Source organism: Elephas maximus, chromosome 19, assembly GCF_024166365.1.
Source record: "Elephas maximus indicus isolate mEleMax1 chromosome 19, mEleMax1 primary haplotype, whole genome shotgun sequence".
Taxonomy (NCBI): Eukaryota; Metazoa; Chordata; class Mammalia; order Proboscidea; family Elephantidae; genus Elephas; species Elephas maximus.
Genome location: NC_064837.1, coordinates 52,302,353 through 52,330,296, shown reverse-complemented (window position 1 = coordinate 52,330,296; position 27,944 = coordinate 52,302,353). Strand labels below are relative to the sequence as shown.

At 37.1% G+C, this 27,944-nt stretch overlaps 1 protein-coding gene across 2 annotated transcripts in view; it reads left to right on the top strand.

The window, feature by feature from the left end:
• Window positions 1-27,944, top strand: part of NSF (N-ethylmaleimide sensitive factor, vesicle fusing ATPase) — a 158,888-nt gene that overhangs the window by 26,397 nt on the left and 104,547 nt on the right. For both annotated transcript variants that reach the window (XM_049859000.1, XM_049858999.1), the window contains exons 2-8: window positions 5,964-6,049; window positions 8,126-8,225; window positions 11,182-11,221; window positions 15,853-16,019; window positions 19,130-19,237; window positions 19,737-19,812; window positions 22,559-22,714. In XM_049859000.1, coding sequence (XP_049714957.1) covers window positions 5,964-6,049; window positions 8,126-8,225; window positions 11,182-11,221; window positions 15,853-16,019; window positions 19,130-19,237; window positions 19,737-19,812; window positions 22,559-22,714 — 733 coding nt within the window. The remainder of the gene's footprint in view (window positions 1-5,963; window positions 6,050-8,125; window positions 8,226-11,181; window positions 11,222-15,852; window positions 16,020-19,129; window positions 19,238-19,736; window positions 19,813-22,558; window positions 22,715-27,944) is intronic.

Sequence of the window (27,944 nt, the reverse complement as noted above, 5' to 3'; positions counted from 1 at the left end):
TGGCATCAGGGTTGCAGGATGACTTATTAACAGCCTGTGATATGCAGATGACACAACCTTGTTTGCTGAAAGCGAAGAAGACTTGAAACACTTACTAATGTAGATCAAAGACTACAGCCTTCAGTATGGATTATACCTCAACATAAAGAAAACAAAAACTGGACCAATAAGCAACATCATGATAAAGGGCGAGAAGATTGAAGTTGTCAAGGATTTCATTTTATTTGGATCCACAATCAATGCACACGGAAGCAGCAGTCAAGAAATCAAATGACATATTGCGTTGGGCAAATCTGCTGCAAAAGACCTCTTTAAAGTGTTAAAAAGCAAAGCTGTCACCTTGAGGACGAAGGTGTGCCTGGCCCACGCCATGGTATTTTCAGTGAAAATAACACGTGAAAGCTGGACAGTGTGAAAGCTGTACTAAGGAAGACCAAAGAAGAATTGATGGGTTTAAATTATGATGTTGGCAAAGAATATTGAATATACCGTGGACTACCAGAAGAATGAACAAATCTGTCCTGGAAGAAATACAACCAGAATGTTCCCTAGAAGTGAGAATAGCAAGACCACATCTCATATACTTTGGACGTGTTAACAGGAGGGACCAATCCCTGGAAAATGACATTATGCTTGGTAAAGTAGAGGGTCAGCAAAAAAGAGGAAGATCTTCAACAAGATGGATTGACACAGAGCCTGCAACAATGGGCTCAAATACTGCAATGATTGTGAGGATGGTACAGAATCGGGCAGTGTTTTCTTCTTTTGTGCATAGGGTCGCTATGAGTCAGAACCAACTCGACGGTACCTAACGACAACAACAACAACACACATTGATGAGAAAATGAGATACCCTGCTTGGCTTGCCATGAAAACACAGATGCTTCTAGATTCCAGGAGGGAGGCCTTTGCTCACAGCATCTGTGTTAGTTGGCTAGCCAAATGATTTCTACAGATTTTTTTTCACTCCTTTTTGAAGGGTACCACCTTCGTGGCAAGTAAACAATTTTACAAATTAAAAGGTTAATTTAGCTTTTTGTAAATTTGTTATTACTTTGGCCGTATCAGTTCTGTATAATTTTGAACTATTAATCATTTTAGGAAAATTGTATCCCTTCCTAAATTGTCTCGAAGTACTCAGTTTTTTGAATATATGTTCTTTGAATTGTTTATTCTGCAATTGAGATAGATTGGTATTGATCCATACATTCATTTATTCAATGGATGTTTAATGAGCACTCACTATGCCAGCTCCTGTACTAGCCCTGGGAAACAGACCTGAACAAGGTATAGTCTCAGTCCTTGAGAAGGTTACAGTCTTACATGCAATGCAAACTTGTAAACACGATAAAAATACTTTTGGTTAAGTACTTCCATTTGAAGTTCATTTTAGTCAGTTTAAGCAGGGAGGGAGCTTCTAGGAAGTCTTCCTAGGAAAAGCGATGTTTAAGCTGAGAGTTGAAGAATGAGTAGGAGTCGGCCAGGCAAGGGGCATGGGGTTGGGAAGGAGAGAAGAAAATAAAAGGAAGAAGCAGAAGAGACCCCAGGGTAGATTGTTGTTAGGTGCCCATGGAATTGATTTTCGACTCATAGCGACCTTGTGTAACAGAGTAGAACTGCCTCATAGGGTTTTCTAGGATGTAATTTTATTTTTTTATATTTCTGTAATATAGACAGTTTAAGTAAACCCATTTTTCATTTAGGAACATAATAGACAAATGTATTTTAAATTTAATTTTAAAATTATCTCTAAAACAAATGTGGAATGATTTTGTATTAACTAAATAAATACTAAATGTTATGTAACAGTTTTGGGATTTATAGAACAGATTTGGGAAAGCATTGTTATCAGTTTAATGTAGGTACGTTAAAACTCTGCCTTATCTGACTCAAGAATTAATGATTTTAATTTGAATTTAGAAGACATATGTATAGCTGTAGCTATCCTACACAATATTTAAAGGTACTTCATCTAAAGGAAAGTTAGATTTTTTTTTTTTTTTTGCTATTGAGTTGATTCCAACTCTTGGCTACCCCATGTGTATCATAGGCTGTAATCTTTACAGAAGCAGATCACCAGGTCTTTCTCCCACAGGCTCATTTGTAGGTTCGAACCATCAACCTTTCAGTTAGCAGCCAAGCACTTAACCATTGCACCACCAGGGCTCCCCACCATAGGTACCCATTGCCATGGAGTTGATTCCGACTCAGAGACACTATAGGACAGAGTAGAACTGCTCCATAGGGTTTCCAAGGATTGACTGGTGGATTTGAACTGCCAACCTTTTGGTTAGAAGCCTTAACCCTTTACTAAAAAAAAAAAATTAGTACATGCTTTATCAGATGATTGGTCAAGCTGTGACCTTGGACCCAAATGCTCTTACATTCAGAAAGGAAACTTGTGCTCTAGTTTAATTCATGTCATATTCTAAATAAGTGACTTCCAGTTTGGTCATGGAAAACCCTGGTGGCATAGTGGTTAAGTGCTGTGGCTGCTAACCAAAAGGTCGGCAGTTCGAATCCACCAGGTTCTGCTTGGAAACTCTGTGGGGCAGTTCTACTTTGTCCTATAGGGACTGTATGAGTTGGAATCAACTCGATGGCAATGGGTTTCTTTTTTTAGTTTGGTCACGATTCCTATAAACAAAAACATGCTTTGATTGTGTACCTCCAACATACGCATATTTATTCATAAACGATGTTACTAATAGTATACATAGTAAAACAATATATACTTGATCAAAATGGAGGAATTTGGCTACACTTTTGAAATCAAGATGCTTTTTTTTTTTAAAAGATTTACTCACCGATTAAGAAATGTTTTGTTGAAATTTCTGCAAAGAGATTGGCTAGTGAATTCCATCTGCTAGTTTTTCTTGCAGACTAATCGGAATGAGTAGCAGTCTTTTAATGCCAATAAGTGGGTTCAAAAAAAATCACAGAAAATCTATATTTGGAGGATTTTTAAAAAGTTAGAAAATTCTGTGTCCAACTTTTTAAGCATAGAGATAGAAGAGTTTTTTGTTCTGTTTTTAGGTAACGTACCTTGTTTCAACAGCAGAATCATTTAGCAGTGGAAATGTTTTTAAATATCTGTCTTTGACATGCTGTCTTCATTAGTACTAGGTAGTCCTTTTTGTTTTTGTTCTGGAAAAGCAGTTTCAAACATGTTGTTGACTTTTTTTTTTTTTCCTTTTTAAATATCTTCTTGGTAACATACTACTTACTGGCAAATGTGGAACGCTAGTCTTCATAAAAGAATCGTGTAACTCATCTATGTTTAATAAGTCTTTTAAGTAACATTACCTTGTGTTAACTAGAGAATCCACGTGTGATTATTTAAAAAAAAAAAAAAAACTAGATAGTGCCTGGCTATAAGCAATGACTGCCCTGACAGGGAACACAACAGAGAACCCCTGAGGAAGCAGGAGAGCAGTGGATGCAGACCTCAATTTCTGGTAAAAAGACCAGACTTAATGGTCTGACTGAGACTAGAAGGACCCTGGAGGTCGTGGTCCCCAGACTTTCTGTTAGCCCAAGCCAGGAACCATTCCCAAAGCCAACTCTTCAAACAGGGTTTGGACTGGACTGTGGGATATAAAATGATACTGGTGAAGAATAAGTTTCTTGGATCAAGTAGACACGTGAGACTATGTTGGCATCTCCGGTCTGGAGGGGAGATGAGAGAGCAGAGGGGGTCAGAAGCTGGCTGAATGGACACGAAAAGAGAGAGTGGAGGGAAGGAGTGTGCTGTCTCATTAGAGGGAGAGCAACTGGGAGTATATAGTAAGGTGTATGTAAGTTTTTGTATGAGAGACTGACTTGGTTTGTAAACTTTCATTTAAAGCACAATAAAAATAATAAAAAGATTTCCATGCCTGCTTCCAATCTCTCTACAGAGTGTAGGAAAGATTGTACTGTATTGTAAAGTCCTTTTTTTTGATAAAATTAACCATAGTGACATCCTAGGGCACTTTGTGCGCCCCTTTTGCTCTGACTTACTTGCAGCAATAGTTTCCTTGTGAATGAAGCAGTGAGTGACTCTCACATAAGATGCTGTCTTTGCAGCTCTATTCTGAAATTGTTTTGTTTTGTTTTTTTTAATTCCAGTCAAAGCAGCCATTCTAGCAGTGGTTACACTTCACAGTTTTCCCACAAAGTACATTGTTTCATTTACAGTTGAGACTTTATCCTTTTCAGTACAACTTTCCTTTAGTAGCTCACAAAAATCTAGGTCTCGGTGTATTTCATAATTACCCAGAAAATACTCTTAAGATGAAAGAAACATCTTTATTTGGATTCGACTGTATGGCAAATCTCCCACACTCTAGCTTGTCCTTGTGTCTGTAGCTCTTCAGGGTTTTCTAAGAGCTTTTGGCTGCATTTACCAATAAAAGGATACATTTTAGTTTGTTACCATATTGTTTTCCATGTATCGTTTCAGCCATTTTTACTATGGTACCTGGCGTCTTGTCCTTTCTCTTAGGAAACGTTAGAAGTTTCTATGCTTATTAACCCTAAATACCATTTTCTGAAGTACTGGGTTGAGTAGCATGTGACTTAAATTATAAATATTATGGCGGTTTATCTCTTGCTATTTTGAAAGGTTTAGCAGATTCTGATGCTTTGTTAATATCATTAAGTTATACCTTAAGGCACAGTATACCTTTAGGGTGTGGTTCATCTTTAACAAATATGGGTATAAAATAAATAAGGGAATACCAGTATTTCACCCCACGGGATCATCTTGCAAACCCTCCAGGTATGTATATCCCGCTTTAAGTTAAAGTAAAACAAAAAGTGATTTATTTTCCTCTATATATTCATATTTGGGAGACAGACTTAAGAAGAATCAGCTTTGGCTTAAGGTTTAAAGAATGAGCACTTTAACCGTAAACGGACTGTCTGCAAATGTCATATCTCACTAACTAGGAAACCCTGGAGAACAACGGAAGAATTGTCGGTTAACTTGTGGCATTTACCTAGTGTTACAAGGATGGATTTTATGAAGAGATGTTCTGCCAGTAGCTTTTGACCAAAAAGGCTAATTGCTGTTTTCATTTTGTTTTTAAAGATAACTTATAATTATTCTTGTTGAGAGTCATTTAGAAGATAGCTTTTCTCAATTTATGGAAGAGATAGTTCATAGCCACTTAATCCAAACCCATTGCCGTTGAGTCAATTCTAACTCACAGTGATCCTATAGAACAGAGTGGAGCTGCCCCCTAGGGTTTCCAAGCCTATAATCTTTACGGAAGCAGACTGCCGCATCTTTATCCTGTGGAGCAGCTGCTGGGTTCAAACCGCTGACCTTTTGGTTAGCAGCCCAGCTGCTTAACCACTGTGCCGCCAGTGTTCCTTCATAGCCACTTAGGATCTCTTATAAAAAGATACTTTTTCATGATATACTTTATCAGATTTGTTAAATGTACTTATTGCATTTGTGTCAGTCAAGACTCTTTTCTTTGAAAGGGTTGGAAAAGCAACTCACATAAGCATAAGCAAATAAGAGAATTTGTTGGTTCATAACCAATGTTCAGGACTGGTCTCAAGGACTTTGAACTGTGTTTCAAGATGTTGATTAGTCTGTCTGTCTCTCTGTTACCTTTGCTTTCTCAGTGATAGCTCTTTTAGAGCAAAAAGTCTTCCACCGTGCAGTGGTGTGGCAAGGGAGACTGCCTTTCTTCTAGCTTCTGTAGATAAAATCCCATGGGCAGGATAGGAGTATATGTGATTGCATGTGTGTTCTGATTGGCAGTCCTACAGAACCACATGGGGTGGGGAAGGAGCAATTTCCAATGAAGGGATTTCTCTTACCACAGAGGAAGGGATGCTAGGAATCAAAAGCAATAGATGTTCATTACAGCATTTGTGGTAATGAGGAGTAGATGACAGGAAGGGCATAAAATATTCTTTAAAGTAATAAAACATGACTTTATTTCCCTAATTGTTGATTTTTATAGAGTATGCAAGCTGCAAGGTGTCCTACGGATGAACTATCTTTAACCAACTGTGCAGTCGTGAATGAAAAGGATTTCCAGTCTGGGCAGTAAGTATCAGACTTTGTTTTCCTCTGACCTGCTGAGTGGTATTTTAGAAACTTTTGAACAGTCCTTATTTTTTAGGAAACTTTTGAGAATAATTTTTTTTATTCCTGTTGCTGAGTTGAAAAATGGGAGCGATGAGAGTTGTATATTCCAATCTTTACTGTGTCAAACTTTGAGAAACATGATGTTTTTAAAATCATACACAGCTTTTTATATATAACTTTTAATTTTTTATTGACTTTTCTTAGCAGACTGGTTACGTGAATTTTATATAGCATAGTTGTTAGGTGTGTGACTCTGGGCTCAGATTGTCTGAGTTTGGATCTTCGCTTTGCCAGTTACGCACTGGGTGACCATTGGTAAGTTACTTACCATCTTTGTGCCTCTGTCCTGGAAACCCTGGTGACGTAGTGATTAAGAGCTATGGCTGCTAATCAAAAGGTCAGCCGTTCGAATACACCAGGCACTCCTTGGAAACCCTGTGGGGCAATTCTACTCTGTCCTGTAGGGTTGTTATGAGTCGGAATCAACTTGACGGCAATGGGTTTGGTTTTTTTGTGCCTCCGTATCCTAATCTTTTTTTTTTTTATCCTAATCTGTAAAATGGGAATGATGATGATATGTTTCTTAGGGTAGTACAACTCATCATCTAATGAGAATTAGATGAGTTGTACAAATAAAACACTGAGAATAGTGTCTAGCACATGAATAAGTACTCAATAAATATTAGCTATTATGGTCAATATTGCTGTGATAACCTGGGTCGTGAGAATTTGAAGATACACAACAAATGTAGAATCTTTACAATCATTTTCATCATAATTTATCTTTAACTGATTCATATCACCCACTGCCAGAACTGCTAAAGAGCCTGCTACCAAGTTCAGTGCCGTTCATATGCTTCCGAAGTTGGTAGAGGTAAGGAGATGGAGGGGCACTACCACAAGGCAGACCACAGAAGGAATAAGGAACAAGGAGGTAGAATTCTAATTAGCCTTTTTTTAAAAAAGCTGTCTATGAAATATGTGATCTCCACAGAGTTAAAATTGCTAATCAGCTGTGGTTTCCAGCTTCATAGTGAGACTTACATAGACAACATGATTATATTAGCATTGTTTCCAGTCCTAAAAACTCTGTGGACATAGAACTTTCCACAGATAAACTGAAGTATAATCAATGTGAGAATTTGTTTACAGAATTCATATACACATGTCCAGTGCTCACAGTACTCATGATGGAGTTACTTACAATATAATATATAAGGAACTTATGTTCTAACAGCAAAATGATATACATAGAGAAACATTAATCATTAATATTAAAAAATTAAAGCATTCTAAAAGATATTTTTACAAAAGATAGTGCTGTTACATAACAGGGTTTGAAGCTTCTATCTCACATGTAATCCTTGTTAGCTTCTGATATAGGAGAGTATCATGAAATGACTATTTATGGGTGACTCCTCAGCAGGGTGAATTAGCACAAAATTCTTTGAAATAGTGAATAATTGATATTTACGTAAAAGCTGATGTGTTTTGTGAAAAATACTTCCTTCTTACCGTCTTTTCCATTTTACAGATTGGTATTGTTTCAGCTTGTTGAGAGTCTGCAAAGAGATTTAATGACTAGTCCTACGAACTAAAAACACTTTTTTTTTTTTTTTTTGGCCACTATGTCCTGGCTCATCTATCTTGGTTCTGCCCCTTTTTATTTTATTGGGTGTGAAATAATTCTCAGGAGAGGAAATTTATCTAGTTTCTACTTTATTATCAAGGACTCTAAATTACTGCCTTCAGTTTTACGTAAATCAGAAATGTAATGAAATTGGTGGTGTATTCCATTGAAATTAGCTACACTTTACTTGTTTTTTGGCCAGAGGTGCTCCTTGCAGCCTAGAAAACTTGAGTTGGTGTAAGTTTTCAGAAACTAAATTTGTAGTTCTGTTTTTTCAAGTCTCTCGTCTAATTCCATGTTTCTACCTGGTACTAATCAAGCATCAAATGTTGGAAATGAACATATTTGGAATTTATGCTCTTCGTTTCCTTTGACATGGAGAACTGACGGTTTCTGTCTTTCAGGCATGTGGTTGTGAGGACCTCTCCCAACCACAGGTACACATTTACACTGAGGACCCATCCATCAGTGGTTCCAGGGAGCATTGCATTCAGCTTACCCCAGGTAATGATGTTCATTTATTCTCTTCTATTCTTGAAAGTCATAGGAGCATCAATTCATTTAAAGCAAACATCACCCTATAACTGATTCAATTGATTCATATTGAAGAAAACCATCTAAGTATTATATAAGGAATTTAAAGGGGTATTCTTATGCCCATTTTTATTATGTCTACCTTTTATTCCTTGATGTTTTTCTAATTTTTACAAATTCCACAATGATATCAGCTGTTAGATAAAAGTGTCAAGTTATTCTAATGTTAATTTCCAGGGAAACAAAATATATGAAAATAATATTTTATTTGTAAAATTGACATCTAATAATAGTGATTTAAAAATGTAATGCTATCGGACTAATGAATATGATTACTGTAGTAGTTATCTCAAATTAAAACCTAATATGCTGGGGTCCCCTAATGACTACAAGGGTTATGATTATAGCTATAACTGTGGGTGGATTCTGTGGAAGGAAAATTGCCTACTAGCACTGTCCCAGGCCCGTAGTATAGGAACACCACAAATGTTAGTCTCTGTGCCTTTCTCCCTTCTCATCATACTCATGCAGCTAGTCTCACAATCCTAAGCAATGTGAATGCAATGCTTCTAGTGTATTATAATAAGCATTCACCAACTCCCCACTCACTATTCCCTTTTGTTTGGATGCTTCTCCACGATCAGGACTACTTTTCGCGTTTGTTTCTATAGATGAATGGTTTGAAATGACCATATTCCAGGGTTCCCCAGGTTTTACAGAGCTTCATTTGGGATTCTAGTGTCCATGAGTACCTTGAGGTGTGGCTATTTATCCTCATCTCTCTGTTTTTTAAAAAACATTTCTTCAACATTTACCGTCTGTCAGGCATTATTCTAAGCACTTTTGCATGTGTTAGCTCGTTTTGTTTTTGTAACAACCTCATAAGGTAGGTACTGTTGTTAAAATGGAGTTCCTGGGTGGTACTGAAGGTTAATGTGCTCAGCTGCTAACCAAAAGGTTGGAGTTTTGAGTCCACCCAGAGGCACCTTGGAAGAAAAGTCTAGCAATCTACTTCCGAAAAATCAGCCATTGAAAACCCTATGGAGCACATTTCTACTCGGCCCAACTCTTTCTTTAATATGGTTACAAAATGGGGATTTTCCAGCTGCAGCACACCTTCCATTTGAGGGCAACTGGTTTATTGTTGTCTTCTCTGAAGGCTGTCTCAAGGATTAAAATACAGAACCTAAATGTGACTTCTTTGTGACCCAAAGTGTGGACTTAACCAGCATGCTGCTAAATTTCAGGTTGGCAGGAAGAGGGAGGGCACGTTACAGATGTTCTTTAGGGGAGGCGAAGGGCAGAGAGGAGAGAGAAGCGACCTACGATAAGAAGGCCGGAAGGGAGAACACACGTAGTTGCACATATTCACCTCGCAATATCTAAACTGTGCACCAAAATCCACAGTGTTCTGATGAGTAAGCAACCTATTTATTTTCAGCCAAAAACGATTTTCTCCCTGTTTTCTGGAGTGTTACCAGTAATTACTAATTTTGAATCTATACTAAGTGAGTTCCAAAATCCTGCCTAACACAATCTGGCTTGGCTCTGTATTCTTACTGTTGTAACTAGTCAGGACTTGGGAAGAGGCTAAATTCTGATTGCAACTGCTTGAGAATGCTTTGACTAGTACACATGCAGTAGTCATGACCATCTAACAGTTTGAATCCCTGCTTGGGTTTCAATATAGGTTATCTGACCAGTTTTTTTTTTTTAAATATTGTGTTTTCAGTGAAGGTTTATACAATAGTTTAGGTTCCCATTCAGCAACTCTGCACATATTGTTCAGTGACATTGGTTACATTCACAATGAGTGAACATTCTCATTATTTCCATTCTGGTTTTCCCGTTTCCATTAATCTAGTTTCCCTGCCTCTTACAGTCTTATCTTTTTTTTTAAAGTAGTTGTTGACCATTTGGTCTCATACAGGTGATTTTTTAAAAAGGAGCACAGTACTTACAGGTGATATTCATTATTTTGTAAGCCATTCTGTTATTTACCTACAAGATGACCACAGGCGTTTTGGTTTAAGGTTTGAAGTGTATTCAGGGCGATAGTCTCGGGGAGTCCTCCCGTCTGTTCCAGTCCAGTAAGTCTAGTTTTGCTTGTTTATTTTGTTTTTAGGAATTTAAGGTTCTGTTCCACATTTTTCTTCCATTCTATCAGGGTCCAACTATTGTGGCCCTGATTAGAACGGTTGGTAGTGGTAGCCAGGCACCATCTAATTCTTCTGGCCTCACGGTAGATGAGGTCATGGTTCATGTAGACTATTTGTACTGTAGACTAGTTTCTCCTTTGAGTCTTAGATTTCCTTCTTTCTCTTTTGCTCTGGATGAGTAGAGACCAGTAGTTGTATCTGAGATGGCCGTTTGTTGTAAGCTTTTAAGACTCTAGACAGTACTCACCAAACTAGGATGTAGAATATAACTTCATGAATTATATTATACCAGTTGACCAAGATGTTCCACGAGACTGTGGTCCTAATTCTTCAAACCCAAAAAACCAGTCCTGTGAGGTGTTTGCTTATGTCTGTGAAGTATCCGTACCTTATCTGACCAGTTTTAATATGGTTTCTTTGAACTGAATACCTTTTTTTATGATACTGTAACAAGCAGTGGAACTCACCACAGCACATTCAGAACACTAAAATATCACCTGACATTAGCAAGACCTTCAGGAGCATTATATTGTGCAAAGGAGCATCGACTCAGTGGGGCTGGCTTTAATTTAGCTTTACTGCAAAAATACACACTTTCTATATTTTGGGAACAGGTGTTCAAATCCATACTATAAATAGCATGCCATGTTTTGATCTTTGAATGTGTTCCTAAATCCATAGAAATTCTTCTTTTCCTTGTTTCTCTAATTTTGATTGATTTGGTTTTAAGTATCTTTTTTTTTTTTTCCCCATCTTTTATTTTACAGCGAAAATGGGCTGGACTCTCTATTGGACAAGAAATAGATGGTAAGTATAGTTTTTAGCTACCTGAGGCAGATTTTCTTTATAACTTTCATGCAGTTACTGAGCTCTGTACAATTTTCTATTACAGGTTGTCAGGCTATTTAACATTCATTCTAGTCAGATTACTGGTTAGATCTATGAGAATGGAAAGGCCATAGTTACAGTACCTATGTCCACACCTCTTTGCCTGCCTCTCTGCCTGGAGATTACAATTTAATGGGGGAAAGAATATCCATGTGTTCGTAGCTCGCAGAATATGTACTAGGAAAATATGTGCCCAAATATTGATCATTAGGAGCTCCATGAAAAAGTGCTAAGATACAAGTGTGAATGAATTGATTGGAGACCAGAAAAATAGTCAGAGAAGTCTTTGTATGCACTGGAGTTTTGAGCATGATAATGAAGTAGGAGGAAAGCATCACATGGTAGAGCCAAGGGAGAAAGGCTTTTAGGATGCCAAATAATATAAATGAAAGGCACATGGATGGGAGCAAGCAAATCATAGGTGGTGCTCAGGAAGTGTGTTTGCCTGATTGAAAGGGAAAGTCTGAGTGGGTTGTATTAATTGATGAGAGTGGAGAGTTAGCGGAGGACCTAGAGTGCGTACTAAAAACTTGGGTTTTACAAAAGACAGCTGAGAGCTCTTCAGAATTTCTGAACGATCCCACCAAAATCCTACTGTTAGAAAAGGATTCTAATTTCGATGTGGAAGATAGTAAGGAATGGAGAAAAGTCAGAGTTGAAGAAAGTGGTTTGGAAGTTATTTGTCTTGACTAGAGGTAAGTTGAATAGGATTTTGTGGAAATTAGGGTCACAGGAATTTAAAAAAGAAAAAGTCAAAGTTAGGTTGAAGAAGAATACTTGGTATTACCTACCACTGCCCTTGAGCCGATCCCAACTCAGCAACCGCATAAGGTCTCCAAGGCTGTAAATCTCTACAGAAGCAGACTGCCACATCTTTCTCTCACAGAGCCTCTGGTGGTTTCAAATTGCTGACCTTCCGCTTAGAAGTCAGTCGCCTTAACCACTTGGTATTACAGTACTTGGTAATTCTATTTTACTCTCTTCTGAAATAAATTTTCCTCTTTTGGCCTAAGATGTGGAAATATAAGTCAAATTTGTGGAAGGGATAGTTTAAGTTAAGGAGGAGAAGAAAGGGTGGCAATAGATAAGCAGATGGTATAATTTTCTCAGTGAAGTGTGTTACGAGGTCATCCTAGTTCATTAGAGAAGGTCAGGGAAAGCAATTTATGACTTCAGGGGGGAAAAAAAAGACTAAGCCACTTACGGATTTTAAGTCAAGGAACTAATAGAAAACTGGTATTGTCTCTTAGGCAGTGTTGCAAAGTTGGGAAAATGGATCTTTTTTCATCAGATAATTTCATGTCAACTTTATGGACATAGTAGGAGAAGAAAAGAAAATGCAAGTGTTACTAAGCCAGTTGATTTCCTGTTTGCTGTTAAAACTTGAAAAATAATAATTTTATATTTATAGAAAGGTCGCAAGAATAACACAGAGAATTCTCATATACTACTTTACCCAGATTCACTAATTGTCATATTTGCATTATTATCTCTCTCTGTTTCTATATGCATATACACTCAGGCATGTGTACATATATCCATATTTCCTTTCTGAGTCATTTGAGATTAAGTTGTAGAAATCATGCCTCTTACAGTATAGTTATCAAATCCAGGAAATTAAACATTGGCACTTCTATCTAACTTATAGCTCATATTCTGATCTTGTTAGTTGTCTCAGTTATCTCCTTTTTAGCATTTATTTTCATTTTTTATTGATACAGGTGTTTAAGGCTGAGAATTTTCCTCTGATCACTGCATTAAAGTAGATTCTGATAAACAGTGTTTTCATTATCTTTTTCAGAAATCCTCTATTTTCTGTTTATATATGCTTTCACTCATAGTCCGTCCCTTTGGGAATCCAAATCATGAATCTGTGTTTGTAACAGTCACCTTTAAGTAATTCTTATATTGCCAGCTACATTTTGGGAAACACTGACATAAGCGATTCCCAGAACTGTCACCTCCTCACCTGAAGCATAGTGAGAAGCTGAGACAGTGAGAGAGTTTTACACCAAAGTGAAGTAGGTCAGTGGAGGCCATGGAGATCTTGTCCAGCCCCCTCATTTTTTGGATGTGGAAATATAGGGGGCCCAGGGTTTTCTATTTTGCAGGCTTTGGCTGTAATAAAAATGAACATTTGTAGAAACTGAGAACATGGATTTATATGTAGCTTAAGTTTCTAGTTTCTTAAATTTATTTTTCTAAATATAGGGCTAAGAGTGTGCTTAAATTTAACTTTTAACATGTATATTTTCTGTTGTAAAAAGGTATGGAAGTTCAAGGTTGTAAGTCTTGATAAGTTGAGAAATGTGTTTTGTGGCTTAAATTATGTTATAAAGGCATTTTCCTGCTTCCAGAAATGCTTGTTTTAATTATGAAGTTCTTAAAAGAGATGAATCAAGCAGAGTTAGTGGGCAAAATGATAAAACCAAGCGGTCAGGTGGGACTAAGTTAAGGTGGAGTCAGGGAAGAGTTTTGGGGGCTGAATAATGTGGATGATGTGACCATAAAGGTAGGAAACTGGTTGAGTGTAAGTAGCCTAGAGATGTAGGCAAACATGGGATAGAAGGCGTGGTGTGGAGGGGGGTGCGGTCTCAGGATTCTGGAGTTCTGTCTGCAAGGTGAGACTTGGAGTCAAGTCATTGATTTGATTTAATTTTAGTCCAAAGGAATCTTCTAGAGGAACCATTTAGTCTGTCTTGTCTTCATCTGGCAATGCCATGTTTTGAGTACTACAGATTATCAGTTAACATGTTTTTGACCATTGTGTATCTGTCTATCATTGCAATGGCTCCGTGTGCTTTTAGGTTTATTAAAAGCATTAGCTGTAAATCACTCCCTTTTAGGGGCTGACCATGGTGCTGACCGTGTTGTTGCCTTGGTACTGTCCATGGTGCTGCCCGTAGTAGTCAAAATTCTAACAGCTTGGTGTTTTCTATTTAGGAACACTGAATTTAAATTAAAATTCATTTGAAAACTATGGTCAGTGACGGTAGTATTTTAATATGCTTGTTCAAATTTCTTGGTATAAATATACATATATGTACGTGTGTGTGTACACACGTTATTACAGTAGTATTTTGGAGTTTTTAATGCATAAAATTTTATCATACTGTACATATTCTTCTGAAGTGTGCTCATGGGCCATCCATCTTTGTTAAATATGCATCAAGCTTTTATTTTAACTGCCATATAATATTCTACTTTATGAACATATCACATTTTAGTCATCATTCACCTACTTATCAGCCTTTTTTCAATGTTTGACATTACAAGTAATTGTTGCAGTGAACCTCTTTATAGAGATCTCTCCTTAGGAAAATGTTCAATTATCTTTCTGGCATAGAGACACCTAGAAATGGAATTGCTGGATCAACCTATTCATTATTACATTAATATTTTAACCTATAACTATGTTCACCTGGAGCCTTGGAGGTGCAGTGGTTAACAGCTCCAGTGCTAACCAAAAGGTCAGCAGTTCAAATCTACCAGCAACTCCTTGGAAACTATGGGGCAGTTCTACTCTGTCACATACAGTCTCTCTGAGTCAGAATTAACTCAATGACAACAGGTTTTTATTTTCACCATGTGGAGAAACAGCTAAGCTCTCTTGCCTGTGAAAGTTATTCAGCATGTTACATGGACTTTCTAGAAAATGTTAAGAAAGAACAAAACATGCAGGAGTGGAGGCAGGAGGGTATTCCGAAGCTTTCAGCTGAGATTTGAACGTATTCTTTGATCTTTGGTGCATTTTCCATCTCCTGCTTTGGCTTTCTTTGTTATTTTGCTTTTGAAAATGTTTATCTTTAAAATATATGAGTCCTCCTTTAAGGCAGCAAACCAAAATATAAAAATCTTCATTCAAAGAATTTACAGAAAACCTTTGTAAATAACTCAAGTGGCTAGAATATAAGAAATAAGTTTAGAACATAATTTAGAGTTTGAAAGGACCATGAAAATCTAGTTCAGCCTCCTTGTTTTATAGACGTGAAAAATTAAGGCACAGAGAGCTTAAATTATTTAGTTCGGTTCTTCTAGTTATTGGTCGAGTCTTGTGTTAACTGAGAAAGGGGAAGATGCAGAGGCTGTGGGCAGGGTGTGATTTTCCCCCCAAGGGTGGAGTGAGGCATAGAAGTGAAGGGAGAAAGCTGTTCAGTCTGTTCTGATTAGTTCAGAGGGGAAGAAAATCTCTAGTGAAGATCATTATTTCCTTTTTAATCTGTGCCTTTATGCCTCTCTAATGAAACCTGGGTGGCATAGTGGTTAAGTGCTACAGCTGCTATCCAAAAGGTTGGCAGTTCGAATCTACCAGGTGCTCCTTGGAAACCCTATGGGGCAGTTCTGCACTGTCCTATAGGGTCACTATGAGTCGGAATCGACTCAACAGCAGCGGGTAATAGCAGTAGTTAGTAATGAAGACCACACAAAGCCCCCTTTTGGTCAAGTTCTGTTATAATTCATTTATGTGAAACTTTTAGTTATTTTAAAGTATGACAAGTGTTTGGTGTCCATGTGATTTTTTTTTTTTTAATGTCTCTCTTTTTTTCTAGTCTCCTTGTATACATTTGACAAGGCCAAACAGTGTATTGGCACAATGACCATCGAGATTGATTTCCTACAGAAAAAAAGCATCGACTCCAACCCTTACGATACTGACAAGATGGCAGCAGAATTTATTCAACAGTTCAACAACCAGGCTTTCTCAGTGGGACAGCAGGTAGTTTTAAATTTTCTTTCAATCCTTTCACTTCTTAGCCATCCTAATCTCTGCAGTTCTCCAAAATTAATTCCACATTTTAAAACTGAAAGGAGCTTTGCCTATGAACAGATGTATCTGAGATGGTGATAAAAGTTGAGGGGAGACTCACTTACCAGGCCTCTAGGACCCCATCCCTCTGGGAGCTTGTATCCTTGTTCTTTCTCTTTCTCCCTCCTGTCCTTTCTTATTCAGAAAAGAAAGCATTGCTTTGGGTAAGAAGAGGCTGGCTCCAGCCAACAAGAAATATTCTAAAATGACTCTTATGTTACAGTGTCACATGTAGCAGCAGCTTTTCTCTCCTGCAAATTGGGCAACACTGCAGACTTTTATGTCTCAAGTTTCTTATTTTGGGACATTTTTTTTGTTTTGTTCCTGGGATGTCTTTCTCTTTCACTGATAGATTTCCTAACTTTTTTTTGGTTATGGGCCTCTTTCAGAATCTTAAGAAAATTATGTATTTATTCTTCAGATTTTTCTCTCATTTAAAATGATACTTGCTGCTGTTTTCCCCTTTTTGGACTTCAGTTAATACTGTTAGCATCATAGGAAGAAATGCTTTCCTTTAAAAAAAAAAAATGGGTCAGTTCATGAATTGTTACTTATCTGTACACGTGAACTAACCCTGGCTCTTTCCACCTTACCATCTCATTTGTCTCATTTGTGACCTGTCTTAATCCTTGCTGCCTCCCTCATATTGTAACTCCACAGATACGGTGCTCAAAATGCAGTCCAGACGCCCCCTGGAGCCCTGAGGACCTTTCAGGGAGCCTGTGAAGTCAGAATTATTTTCATTGTAACACCAAGACATTCTTCCTCTTTCTCCTCTTATTCTTTCACAAGTGTACAGGGGAGTTTTGCAGAGACGACAGGGTGCACAGCACATTGACTGCTGAAGCAGACAGGAGATTCTAGCTGTCTTCCATTAAGCCAGACACTGATGAGATTTGTGAAAATGTGAAACAATGCTCCCCTTCTCACTTGTGTTATTTTTTTTTTTTTTTTGGAAAACAGTTTTTTTTTTTTTTTAATTATATTATTTTTTGTTAACACATAGTAGATTTCTTAGTGTTATTTTTAAATGAATTAATAAACTTTTGGAAATTTTTTGTTCTAATTTCTAGTATGGTAAATATCAGTAGATAGAACCCATATAAACAAAAGCTCTTTAGGCTCCTGAAAACATTTTAGGAGGGTAAAGGGATCCTGAGACCGAAATCCTCTCTACCATTCTGATCGCTAATGGCTTACCTAGACGGCTCTTAACAGTCTCTCACGTGGGCAGTTATGTAAGCTCAGCGATGGGAGAAGCCGAGAAGGAAAGAGCTACTGGAATGAAAGGAGTTTTATTTCTTTGCATTCTCCTGTCTACCTGAAATGGCATACAAATCTGGATGAACAAGTCTAAGGATCTGGATACTGCATATAATGTCAAACTTCTGCAAGTAGAAACTGAATTACTGATAGACAAGAGAAGGACACAGTGCGTTTATTATTTTTAATGAGTGCTAGAGCTGAAATGAACCTGAGATTATCTTGTCTAACCTCCTCATTTTGCAAATGAGGAATTTTAGGTCCAGTGAAGGTAAGTGACATACCCATGGCTACATAGCCAGGGGCACAGCTGAGATAAGAACCCATTAGTCAGTTGGTTAATTAAACACATACTTAGGGAGCACCTGGTATGTTCCCGGCACTGTTTTAGGCACTACAGACCAGCAGTGAACAGGGTGATGTACTTGAGAACAGTTGGAGCTTTTCCTTTGAATTGGCTCATCCAAAAAGGCTCCCCAAGATGACATTTAGCCAATAATTAGTTGACTAGCTACCCATTCCTTCTAGAACCCTGAATTTTTTGACTGATGGTTGTGTTCCAACTGCTTAGCTAAACTTCATTGTTTTTGCCCTTTCCTTTAGTTTTAGTATATTAATAGAAAATGCTTAGAAGGATATGTAATAGAAAGTGTTTTGATATTTTAATGATTTTAAATCACTAATTTTTAAATTAATATAAATATTATATATCATTGTGTTGTAAAATTATCAAAATCATATTTAAATTGATATAATTTTAAATTAATAGTTTGAAACCCCAATAATATACAAATATTTGTATATCCATGAAGAAAAAATCCTCCATAATACAGGGAGGAAATACCCTTCCCCGGATCACTGTTCTTAGTATTTATTCCCATTTGTAGTAGTTAGAAGGAGCCCTGGTGGCACAGTGGTTAAGTGCTCAACTGCTAACTGAACGGTCAGTGATTCGAACCCACCAGTAGCTCCACAGGAGAAGAGACCTGGCAATCTGCTTCTGTAAAGATTACAGCCTAGAAAACCCTGTACTCTGTCATATAGGGTCACTGTGAGTCAGAATTGACTTGACAGCACAGGACAACAACAACGTAGTAAGTAGTAACACATGGGGTCGCCACAAGTCAAAATCAACTTGAAGGCAGTGAGTTTGGGTGTTTTTTTTTTTTTTTTTTGGTAGTAGCTAGTAGTGGTAGGATTAACAGTCCAGTCAGCTTTGCCTGTTACGTTTACTGTTATATCCCTAGCATGTAGAGAAGGGCCTAGCTTGTGTGGCACTCAGTAAATACTTGGCGAATGAATGGTTGAGCCTTCAAAAGCTGTCTCTGCTCCCATAGGGCAGGCATTTTGTATTGGCTGTAGAAGAGTGTGGATTTCTGAGTCACAAACCCAGGCTTGAATCCTGGTGCTGTCATTTACTGTGACTCTGGGTCATGTTACTTAACTCCTATCTGGGTCTCAGCTTCCTCATTTGTAAAACTGAGTAATGACTTCTGTTTCCTAGAGTGTTTGTGAGTATTAAATAAGAATATTTATATACACACCCCTCCTGTAGTGTTGGGTACGTAGCAGATACTCAGATATTAGTTCTCTTTTCCTCTCACTGGCTGTGTGGGTAGTTTGCCTGTGGAGCAGATTTGGGCGCAATGGACCGGAGAAGGCTGCTTTTCTGCATTTGGAGAATGTGAGTGATGATGTGAGAGTCAAGACATTATATCATGAAGTGATTTTTCTTCCCTTGCCTCTTTTCTGCATAGCTTGTGTTTTGCTTCAATGATAAGCTTTTTGGCTTACTGGTGAAAGATATTGAAGCCATGGATCCTAGCATCCTGAAGGGGGAGCCTGCGACAGGTAAAAGACAGAAGGTATGGTTTACTTCTGATACTGGAATCTAAGTCATCTTTATGATATGGATTGTGGAGATTAACACAGTTTTCCTAGCAAGTCTCTTACTCGTCGATTTCTTTCATATCGTATACTTTTCTTTAATAGGGAGAAAAGAATTGCTTTTTTGTGTGTGTATAGTTATTAAAATATATTTATTTGGACACCTAATAAAATTTGAAATTGCATATCTACTTGTAATCCTGGTTGAATCCAGATGCTATTTATTGTAATGTAGTTAGAATGTGTTTACCTAAACGGTAACAATAAGAAAGACATTATCAAAAAGACAGACATTGAAATAAAGAAAGAAAGTAGGAATAGTAGGAGGTAGCTATGAGAGAAGTAAATGTAACTTAGATGCTAGTTTGGAAGATTTACTCTGCACACAGAGCTGTTATTTCCCCTTCATTTTCAGCCTTGTTTAGAGAAGTCCAGAGGTCTGCTAGTAGGCTAACGAATCATTGTCTTTCTATACAGATTGAAGTAGGACTGGTTGTTGGAAACAGTCAAGTTGCATTTGAAAAAGCAGAAAATTCTTCGCTCAATCTCATTGGTAAGATTATAGTTTTTAGAAGATTGTGAATGAAGTGGGACTATCTGCGTTACATGTGACTCAACAGTGGTGATTTTCAAGTGGAGAAGGAGAAAAGGAGCATATCCACCTGAGGATTTGTCATAAAACCATGGGGTGTTCCATCTGTCAGACGTGCTGACGTAGAAAAAAATGTCTGAGCCTTCCTCTAGGTTGCCATTGTCCAATAGAAATGTAATGTGAGCCACATATGTAATTTTTGCATTTCCTAGTAGCCACGTTAAAAATAAGTAAAAAGAAACAGATAAAACTAACTTTGTAATTTTAAGATAACTTTAGGCTTCCGGAAGAGTTGCAGTAGTTGAGAGTTCTCATATATCCTTCACCAGCTTCCCCTGATGTTGACGCTTACATAGCCTTAGTCCAATGATCAAAACTGGGAAATCGACATGGTTACATTGCTTCTAACTAAGCTACAGACTTTACTGGGATTTCACTGTGTTTTTTTCACCGTGTCTGTTTTTTCTTCCAGGATCTCATTCAGAATCCCACATTGCATGTAGTGGGTTTGTCCCTTTAGTCTTCCCCTGTCTCTGACACTTCCTCAGACTGCCATTGTCTTTCATGGCATTGAGAACTGGTCAGTTATTTTGTAGAATGCCCCTCCCCAGGCTGTTGTATAAATAAGGTAATAGCATCACCTCTGTTAGTGACTAATTGAGTGATGAGTGTGCAGGTGAAGTCTTCACAGCGGATTCATAGTTCAGCCCTACTCTTGCACTGGAGCCCTGTTCTTTTATAGTAAAATAAGGCAGGCTGGTCTCAACAGCAGCTCATCAGAATAACAATGTCATCAACTGTTATTCTGATGAGCTGCTGTATAGAAATTCTAAGTTTTGGTTAACATAACTATGTTGATGGCTACCCCGATTAAAAATAGATGATTTTCCTGGGTTGCTATCCACATCGTCATGTCCAAGGTTACTTAACTTTCTTTGAAGGTGTGCCCTTTTTTTTCTTGATCCATAAATTATTATTTCCTCTTTCCTCCCCCTCACTGTTTGTCTTAATTATGAAAGAAAAAAAAATGTTTTTTTTTTTTTCATAAAATATGAATAGGCAAAAGGAAGAAAATAAAACACTGCCTACAGTCTCTTCAAGGAGTCCTGGTGCACAGTGGTTAAAGTGCTTGGCCGATAACCCAAAGGTCTGCAGCTTGAACCCACCAGCCCCTGCACAGGAGAAAGATCTGGAAGTCTGCTCCCATAAAGATGACAGTCTTGGAAGAACTATATGGGGCAGTTCTAGTCTGCCCTGTAGGGTTGCTATGAGTTGGAATCAGCTTGATGGCAATGGGTGTTTTTGTTTGTTTATAATCTCTCCCATGCAGAAACAACCCACATACTGTCTATTTTAAAAATATGATTCTATTTTCATACTATTTATAATCTACCCTTTTTGCTTAACATATTTAAAGGGTCTTAATAAATGCACCACGACAACATAATTTTCAGGGCCTATACTGTGTATTAGAGATGCAGGACCTAATCTCCTATTACTGAGACAATACATTTCCTAAAGGAATTTGTTTGTATTTCACTTTTGTGCACCTTTTGTAAAGTCTCTTTTCTAAAGGGAATTACATGGCTTCTGTACAAATGCAAGTATTTCTAAGCAATTAATGATATTGTGTGATTGGTGTGTTTTCATTGGAAGTAAAATTATGTAGTGATATTCCTAGGGGAAGAAAGAAGAAACCAAATCCATTGCAGTCGAGTGGATTCTAACTCATAGCGATACAGTAGTAGAACTGCCCCATAGTGTTTCCAAGGAGCAGCTGGTGGATTCCAGCTGTCTTTTGGTTAGCAGCCACCTCTTAACTAGTCATAAATATGGCCACAAGAGGGCAGTAGAATATAAGAAAAAAATACCTCGACAGTTACGTAAAAAAAATCTTGGTCCACAAAACTCCAACGATAAAATTACCATGTAGGATTCATTTTTTCTAATGTGACTTTTTCTTCCATGATTTTATAAAAACTGTAATATTACTTTTTTGTTTGTTTGTTTGCAGTTAAGTGTACTAAGGTACTTCATTCTTTGTGTTTGTTATAGTAAATGTGGTTCTCTTGAGTGACTTTAGGTGGCACCCTGACATTTAAGTTAGATAATTTGTGTCCGCTGGTGAAAGAATATGTAAACATGAATTTTGTAATCACCAAAATCCTTTGTATGATTGTAGACTCTGGTGTGCAAGTGAAGAGAAAACAAATAAACTTATTCAATGCATCTTCTCAGGCTGAGGGGCTATATGGCTGGTTATAAACTTACCGTAGAAAAATATATGTAGTTTTACATACGCTTGCTTTAGGGACCTTGAGGAACTGCTGGATTTCCATCGCATTTCAGGCAACTAGTGTTGTCTTCATCAGATATGCAGAGGGTGTGTCTTCTAATCAAGTAAATTAATTAACTTGGTTAGGATTAAAGGTTAATAAGACCAAGTTCCATGAACTGATTACAAATGGATTCCAGCATAAGTTAGCTAGTCATTTTGAAAATGTATCACTGACCACAAATAGCGACCACACAAAGTAGGTAACGTAGCAAAACTGTTCCTTCCTATTAGAAAATCAACTAAGTGCATGTTCTTCATCTTTGTATAGGGCAGCCTCTTTTTGTTCATTGAGAATGCCCAGGGAGTTTATCATCTTAAACTTAGTGATAAAGTTCTTGTTTCACATTTGATTGTTTTTGTTTCACATAGGCAAAGCTAAAACCAAGGAAAATCGGCAGTCTATCATCAACCCTGACTGGAACTTTGAAAAAATGGGAATAGGTGGCCTAGACAAGGAATTTTCAGATATTTTTCGTCGAGCATTTGCATCCCGAGTATTTCCTCCAGAGATTGTAGAGCAGATGGGTGAGTTTGAAAAGGAAAATTCGCATTGTTAAAAAAAAAATTAATGTGATGAAGAATCTCTTTTCAGTAATGCTGTGAAATTATTTTTCAGACCTGCCAAAGTATTTTTCTGTTTAACTTCTTTTTTTTTTTTTTTTTTTAATAAATAGATATGTTTTCTGAAAACCCTTTAAAGTATTAAAACTTTCAAACTTATATTTTAATTTTATGGGGAAGTCATATTTGTGGTTGTCTCATTTTATTTATTTAGAATGTTTTTCTGTAGGGCATTTTTAGACATTTCACCTGACTAAAGATCAGTAAGGGTCGGATTTACCTTGCTGAATAATCCTTATCTATTAGACTGCCGGCATGGTTCTAATACTAGCTGCTGCTGCTTTTTACTGGGCTCTTGCATTACCTAATTGGTCCATACTCAAACATCGTAAAATGGGTACCTGACATATTTTTAAATTAGCAAAGTTTGATCCAAAAGGACAAATGCAGGTTATATATAGGCGTTCCGTGTTGCATACAAAGAAATGCCTTATTTATCACTTTCTTCTTGAAGGTTTATTTAATGTGTCTATGTGACGTGGCTTTATTTGCCCCAGTGGAAATGCTGTCATGGCAGTTTTCATATCCATATCATAGGTTGGATTGGAATGTGAGCAACAGAACAATCTAAGAAAGGAATTTGTAACATAACGCTTCTGGCAGACTATTAGTATGAAAACAGTGTCCAAAAAACTGAAGGAATATGAATATATTACTCCCCTCAGCCCCATCATTCTTTATCTTTAAATTGCTACTGGGAGATAAAAGTGTATTCATCATGGTGGGGATAAGAACTGCTTTCTAGGCACTAAGTGCTTGGGTTGTATCGGCCTCCTATTGTTGGTAGCTTTTCTGCCTGGTTGCTCTCTCTGATAAATTACAGACATTGCACACACCTGTTCACTGGGTAAAGGTCGCGTTTGGAACTGGATTAAGAGAAAATGACAGAGACCCTCATCACCTGAGTTTTATACACCTTGAAATGGCAGTGACAGCCTTTTTTTTTTTTATCTGAAAGATACAAAGACCAAGTCCATAAAAAACAGAACTTTAATCTGGAAAATAGTAAAAATGTGATAGTTCACTGTCTTGGTAATGTATGTTTTGAGGCAGAATAACGCCATAAACCTTTTTGATTAAGACGTGGAAATTTGAGTATATTTTGGATGTCAGCAGAAATGACAGAATGATTCCAAATTTGCTAACTTGTGGAATATTTTCACTGATTTCCAAGACTGGGACCTGGTGTAGGAAAGGTTCTAAAGATTCTGTTTCTTTGACCATTCGTACTCTTCAGCCAACAAGTAGAAAAATGACTGCTTCTGAAACAAGCCATGTCGTTTAAGTGTAAATACTGCCTCACCATTTGGGAGCTGTTGAGAATTCACTTATTCAGATACTAGTTTTCCATTTGTGCATTAGGGCCTCTATCTGAGGCCAGGTGGATAATGCGTAAAGGAGTAAAGCCCTAACCAATTTGTGACTTTTTGCCAGCTGTGATGTTTAAAATTAAATCAAAACAGGGTTGGGATTTATTTGTGAATTTAATCTGTGTCGCTGCCGTCTGTATTGAAGTAAGTTGAATTGTAGTGTGCTTTGTTGTTGATGTGCTTTTTTTTTTGATTGAGGACTGTGGATTTGAATTGTGTTTGAGTGCTACTGCCCAGAACCTTTTTTTATAATTTCTCTTTCTAATTTTTTTACACTAATTTACCTAGACCGAAAAAAAAAAGTTTTCCTTTCTTAAAAAAAAAAAAAAAATTATCCTTTTTTTCCTTGTGGTTTGTTGCCATCTAGAAGCATGTGTTCTCAATTCAATTTGAAAGACTAGTGTAAAGCCACCTTTGCATTTGAGCTGAATTAAGAGATATTGTTCTCTTTATTTTGAATGTAGATTCTGAGTTTCCTAAAGCTACTTTTTTAATGGTGAAATGGCTGAGAAGTCATTCTTTTGCTATGCATGTGTCATTCCCTATTTTTCAATAGATTCTTCTTTTTTCCTTTGAATTTTGGGGGAATTACATAGTAGAATGCTTCACTGCATTCCAAGTACAGTGTGGTTATAAAGTTCTCATTAAGATTTGGCAGAGGTATATAAAAGTACAAATTAATACATTTGAACAGAATGTAAAATCAAATTACACAAGTCTTTTCTGTACATACCCTGTGTTCTTTTACCCTGCCAGTTGGCAAGAAAATTGGCTAATTTTTCCACATCTATGTTAACTAATAGACAAGCCCTGATGGCACAGTGGTTAAGAGCTTTGCTGCTAATCAAAAGGTCGACAGTTTGAATCCACCAGCCGCTCCTTGGAAACCCTATGGCGCAGTTCTGCTCTGTCCTATAGTGTTGGTTTTTTTGGTATGGCTTTGGAATCCAGCTGGACACTGGGTATGATGGTTAAATCAATTCAAATAAAAAAGAAAATAGTGATTGAAAAAAATTATGTAGGTTATGAGTTTTTGTTTTGATTTGTTTAAGCAGAGAACTTTTTTTACTTTTGGCTTGAGATCAAATTACTGTCTTTATTACAGAATTTGGAGTCAGGTCTACTTTGTAAACAGGTATCTTAACCAAATGGGTCTTTTTGCCTAAATATAAATTTTTCATTCACAAATATAAATATAAAATTTTCTTTTCTTCTGCCATTGTGTTTATAAGACTGATAATAATTATACTTTTATGTAATATAGTTCCTCATTTTGTCTTGTAAAACTTTGTTGCCTTTTCAAAATTGAAAATATAATTTAGATACATCCAAAAATATTGTTCATGAGATAGGAAGACTAGATGACTTAGCCATAGGCACACAATTATGCAGTAAAATTAGGGATCAGTTGAGGTAATATAGGGTTGCTATGAGTCGAAATTGACTTAATAGCAATGGGTTGGGTTTGGTTTGGTTTTGAGGTAATATATATACATGTCCTAGGGATTCCAATCCATTAGTTTCTGCCTTGAAATACTTTCAAGTTCATAGTATGTATCCTCCTATTTTTGCTGTAATATCTTTATATAATTAAAATCAAGGAAACCTTAATAGGAAAAAAGAAGTACATAAAATTCTGCAGACAGAGGGTAAAGCCATGTATAGAAATAGGAAAAGGGGTTGTTTAGCAGGAATATCACTTAGGTTTTTGTTGGTGTTGTCTTGGTTTACTTTTTCCTTGTCTGTAACAGCTGGGATCACCCAAACCCAAGTGGGACGGCTCTTCCTTGGAAATATATGAAAGTATTTTACTAGCAAAGAAAACTAGACCTACATCTTACACTTAGTGGATGCAAATGACTAGTTAGTTAGAATGACTTTGAATCCTCACTTTGTGGAAAAATAGAAGCCCCGTTTAAGCCCCAGGGTACAAATGTGAACATCAAAAACTGGTCTCTAGAGGTAGATGAATACACTCAGCAGCTGTTTGCTATCTCTGAGCATATCTAGGTGCCAACTGAGTATATAGACTTGTTTCTGTTCAGACATTTACCACACTTGTTCTTTTGTATGCAGTTTTGTGATGAGTGCTCAGGGTAAATACAGTAATTGGTTGGTTACCTCAATTCTCTCATTTTAGCTATTTTGTTGGCAAAGGTAGAGTTACTACAAAGAAATAACATTTTTTAGCATCTCTGGCAATGACCTCTAAATGGTAAATGTCAGAGCAAAACAAGTCCTTTTTAAAGAACAGTGAAATAATTGTTAAAGAATAAGTCAGTGTCTCTTCATGGATTCTTGGGAATAGGTTCACCTCTACCCAAGAAAGGGGCTTTGGCAGAAGTCACCCAGTTTAGAGCTAAAAGGAAAAGGGTTTGGAGATCCAAGACCTCAAGCCTCACACTGTCTTTGCACAGATCTCTATACCTCATAGATGTCCAGGCCACCTAGTGGGGAGGAAAGCCACTTGTTATGGTCTTATGCCCCCATTCTTTGAAACTGACACTGTTTCTTTTTGGTCCCCCTTCCTCTGGGCCTTTCTGTCTAAGCCCATTTTCAATCTGTATTTTTAAGGTTTCTTCTGACATTCTAGAGGGAAGCAGCTCTCTTCTGATAGTGAAGCTGCAGTTCCTCTGTAAAGTGGAGCTGCTAAGAAGATAAGGAGCCTTTCAATCACGTGCAGACATCTCTCACATGCTAAGAACAGTGCAAATAAAATACAGTGGAAGAAAGGGCACTGAGATTTTGTACATGCCATATTTGGGAGGGCAGGAGCTCTTGCTAAGATTAACATAAACACTGACACTCTTAAAATGCATTTTCACACCCCCACTCATGTGGAGAGATTGCAATTTAAATGGGGGTTAAGACATCTAGCCGAACTCCAGGGCTCTGTAAAAGGAACCCTAAGGCTAAAGAGCTTATCTGAAATTTGAAAAAGAAAAAGAAAAAAAAATGAAGCTTTCTGACATTCATCTTTTTTCCCTGTATTAGTCATAACTTGCTTTTCAGCTATATTTTAGGTTTTGAATGCCAACATGACATCTGTTCAAGTCTGCCTGTAATTTATTAGGAAAGGAAAAGAAAGCAATTGCTCACTAGTTAGAGGTACAGCACTTCCCCCTTCTGATTTCACTAAGTATGTATAGATGGTGCCTGGATCTGAGGAATGTAATCGTTTACTCACTCTAGCTTCAGCTCAGGACATTGAGAAAGTTTGGGGTTTTTTTGGGGGGAGGGGGGTTAATTCGAAAAAAATGGCTTGTAACTATGTGATTTCCAAAATATCTACAGCAGGATTTAGAAACAAAAGCACATACCCTCAGAAATACTATAGGTACTTTCTATAAATTGAATTTTTTAAACCTAGAATCAGTTTTTCCATTGGTTTCAATTTTTTAAGTTAAATTTATATTTGAATAGAAATAACACAGCTCTGCTTATACCTCAAGGTCAAACTGTATGTAAATTCAGCTGGCATTTTTTATTTATAGACACACTTTAGAAATAAATCTTCTGGGGAGGCAGAGCTGTCTACAGAGTCACCAAGGGTTTAGATTTGCTGGCAACTACAGTTGAGTTACTACTTACAGATCAGCAGTCAGGTCACTACCAAGATGAAGTCTAAGCATTAAATGTCTACCAGTAAGAAAATGATTAAATAAGCTATACTACTCCCTCATTTTGGAATACAGTGGGGCAGATCTTAAAATGATGCATCTCTAAATGTACTAACATAGATATTTATGTTCATAAAAATAATG